This window comes from Orycteropus afer, unplaced genomic scaffold (genome assembly GCF_000298275.1).
Source record: "Orycteropus afer afer isolate SDZICR_OR568_19922 unplaced genomic scaffold, OryAfe1.0 scaffold00272, whole genome shotgun sequence".
Classification (NCBI taxonomy): domain Eukaryota; kingdom Metazoa; phylum Chordata; class Mammalia; order Tubulidentata; family Orycteropodidae; genus Orycteropus; species Orycteropus afer.
This window is the reverse complement of record NW_006921859.1, coordinates 2,459,738-2,468,351: the sequence shown is the minus strand read 5'-3', so window position 1 is coordinate 2,468,351 and position 8,614 is coordinate 2,459,738. Positions and strand designations below refer to the sequence as shown.

Below are 8,614 nucleotides of genomic sequence, written 5' to 3'. Positions count from 1 at the left end.
TTCTAATCACCACTATAAAATTTCCAGGTAGCACCAAAGTTAGGAAAAAGTAGGGCAGAAATAAATGTGGCTCCTGTGACCAAGTTATAGTCCCAGCCCTAAGAACAAGTCAGAGGTCACTCACTCCTGCATCAAACAAACATGCACCAAGTGATCTTGTACTTTATGGGGCAGGGACTAAGCTAAGAACTGGGTATGTTAAGAGGAGTAAAAAGGGCTCTAAGAGTAAATAATAGGTCTAATAAGAACATGGCTCAGTGCAATTACCTTCACATAATGGGGGTGGGCCTTCAAACTGCAGATAAGTTCCAAGTTTGCAAGTCAGGATTTCACTCCCCACCAAGGTAAAGCCAGGGAGGCACCTGTAGCGCACGATGTCACCTGTCAAAGAGAGAGCAGTAGCAGTGTTGGATCGCCCAATAAGCAAGGTATACAAGGGCTTACTTATGCACACTTACTAATCAGTAGTGAACAATTTCACATTTTTTCACCGCATCACAGTTTCTATGTCTAGGTGTGGCTGGCATCTGTCTCTCTCCCAATCCTATAGTACCTACCTATAGAATCAAAGCCTCTTTTCAAATTTACAATCCTTGACAAAGGCAGGGTATCCAGTAAGCAAGGTAAACTTATGGTTTCTTACTAATCTTTAGTGAACAGTTTCCCATGTTTTCACCACCCATGTGAAACTGTTCACTACAGATTACTAAGGAAGCACATGTAAGCTGGTGCTTAACTTGATTACTGGAAAACCTGTACCTGAGCATGAGGATGCTCTGGAGAAGACAGGCAGAGCCTATGAGACATCCTTCGTACCTCGAACACTTCCTGCTAAGACTATGAGTGGCGGGTTGTGTTCCGTTGAGACCTAAGTAACTAGCTCAACTCCAGTCAAATGACCCAAACAACTGCTGCTCCTCCTTCATAGCTAGCCTTGTCTGAGCCTAAGAATGTTTGCCTATTCCAGAAACTTTTTATACTGTTTTGCATGGATTTATTTCTCAAAATATATTGGCCGGAATCACAAAAGAAAATTGCTTTCCTAGGTAATGGCTAAAAAGAAGAGTGTATTTTGGATGGCAATTTAAGTTGACAGAATATCAACTCTCTTACACTGGGCCTATTGCTTCTCCCCATGGATGGGATAAAGAGGTGAGCCCCCCTGGTCAGTGTCCACCTCTGCCTGCCCCTCTTCACCAGCCTTGAGTTTGTAGTGCTGGTTGGTTTGGGAGGTGGTACTTATTTTGATACACATGGGGTCACCATAAGCTGGGATCTACCCTATGACAACTGTTTTTTTTTTTTTTCTGTTACCTATATTGAATTCTTCATTCTCTGTGACAACTTCGGCATTGGGGAGGATGGTTGGAGGAGGACATTTGGTGAGTGGATAAGCTGAAAAGATAAAAAGAGACAAGTCAATGCAAGCACATCGTCTGCATAACAAGAACACTTAATTTAATTCTTCATGTTCTTATCCCTCATTCATCCCCACAACAAATATGAATGAGTATTTATCTGTACACTGGACAGGTTAAGCCAAGTATTATTTTGCTTATCCATTGTTATCTTTTTTTGTCTTGTTTGTGTTTTATGCAAAACCCAGGAACCACACGTTTAAACTAACAAGGAGCTAGAGTCTAGGAAGTGATGGTCACTAGCATGAAGGGGAAGGGTAAGGAGCATTTATTGAGCACCTACTGTTTGTCAGGCACATCCACACCTGTCACCTTTAATTCTCACATCACCCTGCCGGGTGCCCTTACTCAGGAGGAAGCCAAGATTCAGAAAGATCACATAGGAAGTAAGTGGCTGAGTAAGAATTTGAATCCAAATTTTCCCCCAAATCCCATACTCTTCCCACTTCCACAGTGTCTAAATACTGTCTGTGCCTTACTTGACACCCCAAAGAGGTCAGCTTGCTTGCCTTCTGACCTTTGACCAAACTTTTTTCTTTTTTTTTTGGCCAAACATTTTTGGCTTCAGTGGATTTTCTAAACTGGAATCCATTCCTCAGGGCTGAGGCTGGACGGTCCTTGGACATGGGATGGTGTCACCAGGCAGAGTTCACTGTGGGCTCAGCACTCAGCTTTCATTTGCTACCTGGCACATAGCTAAGTACTATGAAAGTGTTAACTGCTGTTATTGTTATTATTTCCAAATAATAACTCCGTTTTCAAAAGTAACTTTTTTTTAAAAAAATTACAAATATGTTATAATTAAACAAAAGCTGAAAAATATTTCTAAATGAACAATGAAAAAAAATTAAACATTGCCCACTCAGAGATAATCACTGTTAACCTTGTACTGTAAGTTCTTAGAGTTCTGTGTATATAAATATTTCTTACAGACTTTGCACCATATGTAATATACTTTATGTTGATCCTTATGCACTTACAATTGTAAAAATATTTCCATGTAATTAAATTACTCTAGAAATATAATTGAAATGACATAGAATTTCGTTATTCAGATTTATCGTAAATTCATTTTACAGATAGTCTGCTGTTAACCATTTAGCTTTCCAAAGTTTTGCAAATTAAAACTGCCATGTGCATCTTTATAAATTTCTTTTTTTTTTTTTACTAGAAATGATTAAAGTTCATGTCCTTTTGACAGTAGAGGCACCTCTTGCTGAATGTCAGTAATCCTTTTCTGGAAATCTAATGTTCTATGTAATCATGCTAACTGGAGCCTATTTCCTATTATTTTAAACAGGAAAAAATTATAATGCATTGTATATCAACCCAAAACCCAATAAGTAATTAAAACACTACATATATTTATATAGGTGCTCTAGTGGTGTAGTGCCTAAGGCACTTGACTGCTAACCAGAAGGCTGGCGGTACAAACCCACCAGCTACTCCTTGGAAGGAAGGTTGAGCAATCTACTTCCATAGTGATACCATCTCGGAAACCCAAGGAGGGGTCAGTATGAGTCAGATCCTACTCGATGGCAGTAAGTTTGGTTTTGGTTTTATATATATATAGATATAGTGTCCATCTGTCTGTCTCTCTCTGCAAGAAACCATTATGCTAGAAATGAAATACTTAAAACATCATTTCATGATCACCAGACAATTAATATGGTTGTAACAAACCAATCCACCACCCATCTGTACATTTGTCCTACTATGGTACTTTTCATGTTGCTGTGATGCTGGAAGCTATGCCACCAGCATGTCAAATATGAGCAGAGTCACCCAAGTGGACAGGTTTCAGTGGAGCTTCTAGACTGTAATAGACTAGGAAGAAAGCCCAATGATCTCCTTCCAATAGTTAGCCAACAAAACCCCTAGGGATCACCACACAACATTGTCCAAGGTAGTGCTGGAAGATGAGCCTTCAGTTTGGAAGGCATTCAAAACACACAGTCAGTAGCAACAATGGGCTCAAGCATGCCAGTGATCGATGGTGAAGATGGCACAGGGCTAGGCAATGTGTCATTTAGTTGTACTATGACTGCCATAGGAGCGCTGGTGGCAGAGTGCCTAAGGCATTTGACTGCTAACCAGAAGGCTGGTGGTTCTAACCCACCAGCCACTCCTCAGAAGGAAGATGGGGCAATCTACTTTTGTAGTGATACCACCTTGGAAACCCAAGGAGGGGTTGCTATGAGTTGGGTCCTTCCTACTCGACGGCACATAACAACAACAACATGATTGCCATGAGATGGTAATTAACAACAACAAATCAGTGGCTGTGTGTGCAGTAGCACATACACTTCGCATACCACATGGTAAACATTAAGTTCACCACGGGAACTTTCCCAGCTTGAGACATTGTAAAACATTAGGCAACAACAAGGGCTAAATATAAAAGCCATGATGGAAATGTGGTTGTGACAGGGCCTACGTGCCAGAGTATGGTTCCCAGAACATCATAGTGTGGTATCTCTGAGTCAGCAGCTGTTCTGGTTACTTAGTGCTGCTCTGACAGGAATATACCACAAATGGGATGGCTTAAACAAATAGGACTTTATTCTTAGATGGATACTCACAAACTTTTAAGACCCCAGTTGCTACTCACCAAAGTAGGATGTAGAGCACTGTCGTCATGGACTGTTATGCCAATTGACCTAGATGTCCTCTGAGACTGTGGATCTAAGTTCCAAAACCCAGTGGCTCATTCTCTTAAGGTGTTTGGTTATGGCCAAGAAGTTTTCAGAACTTTGTCCCCTGTATGCTCTACTATAACCATGGAGCACAAACAAACATGTATGTGGAAATAGCCTCTTCCATATCTATATATACTCAGGGGTATATTCCCATTAGCCTTCTCACATCTGTTTAGCTTGCATGTCTATTGTAGATTATTGCTTGTTATTACAAGGTAGATTATTGTATTGTTATTGTTTGTAGGGTTGTGTATGTAATAGTATTTACCTTTGTTGTCTTTTTATCTTGTGCAGCTCCCAGTGTCTTTCTTTGCCTTGATCATGTTGTGCCGACCTCTCCCTTATTGTATATTGCCTTTCCCTTCACCCAAGTTAACATGATTTTGCCTCCAAACACTTCCCATCCCTGGTAACCATTAAAGAATGTTTCCTCCTGTGTAAAAACCTTTTCTTGACTTTTTATAATAGTGGTCTCATAAAATATTCATCCTTTTGTGAGTGACTTATTTCACTCAGCATAACGTCCTCCAGGTTCATTTATGTTATGAGGTGATTCACAGATTCATCATTTTTCTTTAATGTTGCATAGTATTCCATTGTGTGTTATGTACCATAGTTCGTTTATCCATTCACTTGCTGATGACTCTTAGGTTGTTTCCATCTTTTTGTTACTGTGAATGCTGTGATGAACCTAGTTGTGCATATATCTATTCATATCACAGCTCTTATTTCTCTAGGATATTTGATTAGTAGTAGGATTGCTGGATTGTATGGTACTTCTGCTTAAAGTTTTTTAGGAAGCATCAAGCTGTTTCCCATAGTGGCTGTACCATTTTACAGTCCTACCAGCAGCGTATTCTTTGAATACTCAAGATTAATCTTTGCTTGTTACATGTATTTTTTAGTTCATGGCATTTTATTATTTGTAGAAGCATTAAACTTTTAGTTAACCAAACAATGCTTTTTAATTTTATATGTGTGTGTGTGTACATATCTTCCATTCTCAGCCTCATGGTAATCTTTAAAACATCTAAGACATACTTAACTTTTCTAGAAAATATCAATAAAAAGAAGTCTCTACTTAAATGTAGCCTGAGTATTTTATATTTATATTTTATATGGCTACTATTTTCATTGGGATGATTTCCCATTCCATCTTTTAAAGTTACTTTTTAAAAATTACAAAATTATGCTCAATGCTGAAAGCTATGAAAAACTGAAAAGCAACACAACAAAATTCCTGAAACTCCACCACCTAGACAAAACCATTGTCAACATTTTGGTATGTATCCTCTGTCTTTCATAGACCCTCCTCCCAGCACACACACACTTTTATTACATTGATGGCTTCACACAGTATCTGTCATGTTATAGCTAAAGAATGCTAAGGGTGGCGTTCACTAAAAACTACTCCATTTAATTTTGTCCTTCACTCTCTGGCTCCTCATAGGGAAGAGGTATTGATATGGTTTAAGTCTGATTAACTTGTGCATGGGGATCATTGCTTTATGTTAAGCATCAGTAAGCTTTTCAATAGCCATTGTGTGCAATTGTACATTGCGCACACATGCACACACACACACATAATATTTTATTGTGTTCTCAGTGAAGGTTTACACAGTAGTTTAGATTTGCTTTTAACAATTTCTACACAAGTTGTTCAGTGACATCGATTATATTCTTCACAATGCTTGAACTTCTCAATATTTCTATTCTGGTTGCTCTGTTTCATTGTACCCTTTTGTTATGCATTGAATTATGTCCCCCCAAAATATAAACCAAGATATATGTGTTGTAAATCCTAATCTCTATGCCTGTGGTCATAATCTCATTAGAGCATGGGTTGTCTTTGTTATGTTAATGAGGCAGATAAGATAGGGTGTATCTTGAGATATAAAAGAGATTAAAAAAGCAAGCAGAATAGAAATTGGGGAAGAGAGATGCAAGGTACAGGAAGATCACACAGGAGCAGAAGCTCAGAAGAGATAAGGACCTTCCTTTAGAGCCAAGACAGAGAGAAAGCCTTCTCCTAGACCTGGCACCTTGATGTCTGACATCTAGCCTCCCAATCTGTGAGAAAATGAATTTGTTTATTAAAGTCATTCACTTGTGGTATTTCTGTGATAGTAGTACTAGATAACTAAGACACTTTCCTTACTATCTCTTTCTTTGTATGTTCAACTTGAACTGATGATATTGAAGGAAGATGTCTAAGCTGCGCTAAGGCACTGAGTGAAAAACAAGGCTCAAGGAATTGAAGGAATACCAACTGAGATGTTTCAACAAACAGACGCAATGCTGGAAGCACTCACTTCTCTAAGCCAAGAAATATGGAAGATAGCTACCTGGCCAACTGATTGGAAGAGATCTATATTTACGCCTATTCCAAACAAAGATGATCCAAAAGAATTAATAAATTATTGAACAATATCATTAATACTAAATGCAAGTAAAATTTTGCTGAAGATAATTCAAAAACAGTTTCAACAAAACATAGACAGGAAATTGCCAGAAATGCAATCCAGACTCAGAAGAGAATGTGAAATATCATTGCCAATGTAAGATAAATATTGGCTGAAAGCAGAGAATACCAGAAAGATGTTGACTTGTGTTTTATTGACTATACAAAGGCATTCAACTTTGCGGATCACAACAAACTATGAATAACACCATGAAGAATGGGAATTCCAGAACACTTAATTGCACTCATGAGGAACTGTACACAGACCAAATGGCAGTTGTTTGAAAAGAACAAGGGGATACTATGTAGTTTAAAATCAGGAAAGGTGTACATCAGTGTTGTATCCTTTCACCATCTTTATTCAATTTGTATGCTGAGCAAATAAACTGAGAAGGTGGACTATATGAAGAAGAATGTGGCCTCAGGACTGGAGGAAGACTCGTTGTTGGTGGTGTTATCTGCCATGGAGTCGGCCCCGACTCATAGCGACCCCTCCTTGGGTTGTTGAGGCAGTATCACTACAGAAGTAGATTGCCCAGTCTTCCTTCTGAGGAGTGGCTGGTGGGTTTGAACCGCCAGCCTTCTGGTTAGCAGTCAAGTGCCTTAGGAAGACTCATTAGCAACCTGCAATATGCATATGACACAACCTTGCTTGCTGAAAGCAAAGAGGACTTGAAACACTTACTGATGATGATCAAAGACTACAGCCTTCAGTATGTATTACCTCTCAATATAAAGAAAAAAATCTGGATCAATTCCAAGATGGCAGAATAGGCAGAAAGTCTGCACAGACACTCTTCAACAAAGAAAATGGAAACCAATTAACACAGACACAGAAGATAATCTTGGACCCCTGAGCCTTGAAGGGAAGGATATAGAAGTGGACTAAACCTCAACTAGCAGAAGAATTTGCGTGAAAATAGCAAAAAAAGAGACATACGGACCTGCAGTCTGGCAGTGATCCTGATGGCACAGACAGCCTGGAGATTCCTGAGTGGTGGTAGGACCTAAGAATTAACCTAAAAATCAGCCCTGCTTGCCAGGGACTGCACGGAGGATTGCTCTGGTGGCTGTGGAATAAAAGGGGAAACATCAGTGAAGAGGAAGATGGGCTGAGCTGTGGACTTGTGCCTGTCCGAGGGCATCACCATTTTGAATATTTACAAGCAGCTTGACCATTTTGGATATTTAAAGAGACAGTGCTCTCTGAGATTCTAGGACCTGAAGAAGAGGTTCTGCTTTACAGTAACCCCAAGGACACTCCGGACCTGCACGACTGAAAAGGTGCAACATTCCTCTTGTTACTCTTAAACCCCACACCCACTTGGTGAACGGAGGTGCGGCCACCCCCCAGTTCCACCCACCTTCTGGGCCCGCAGGAACTCCATCCCAGTCTGTGTGCTCAGATGGAGCCTGTCCTCCACCGATTTTTTTCTTTTTCTTTTCCCTTTTTTCTGGTGTTTAGTTTGCTTGTATTTGTCTGATTTAAAACTACTAATATTATTAATACTTTTGTCCTTTTTACTATTCTTTCCCTCCCAGGTCCTAGTTTACACCTTTTTAAAAATTTCTTTTTGCCTGTTCCTGGATAATTTTTTTTAATTTAAATTCTTCTTTCTTTTCCCCCTTTTTTTTTCTCGTGGTTAACCCCATTCCTTTTTTTTTTCTTTTTGCATTTTTCCCATTTTTGTCTTCATTATTCTCCTTCTCTACCTTTTTTCTTTTAGTGCTCTATCCCCAGATATTGCAGGTTTCCTTGTTTTTCTTTTTCTTCTTTTCTCCCTTTTTTCTTTTTTTGGTTACTGTTCCTGTGTGATTACATGATGTATTTTTTGTCCGTGTGCTTTAGTCTTTTGATGGCTATTCAATTGTAATTTTTGTCTGAGCGGGAGACAGCAAGAGTCCCTATAAGATACCACTACACCCACACCTCCTGCAACTTCACTTACTGGGCAAGAGCCACCACCTCCTTTTCCACCAATGGATCGACGATAAAAAACCACAAAGAAGAGCCTGAATCACCCTTGGCTGCTCTT

General features: G+C 39.4%; 1 protein-coding gene across 1 annotated transcript in view; it reads right to left on the bottom strand.

The window, feature by feature from the left end:
• The window catches only part of CSMD2 (CUB and Sushi multiple domains 2), a 972,087-nt gene that overhangs the window by 92,594 nt on the left and 870,879 nt on the right, over positions 1-8,614 (bottom strand). The window contains exons 45-46 of the mRNA XM_007950414.1: positions 1,315-1,395; positions 268-381 (exon numbers count right to left, since the gene is read on the bottom strand). Of these exons, the coding sequence (XP_007948605.1) occupies positions 268-381; positions 1,315-1,395 (195 nt within the window). The remainder of the gene's footprint in view (positions 1-267; positions 382-1,314; positions 1,396-8,614) is intronic.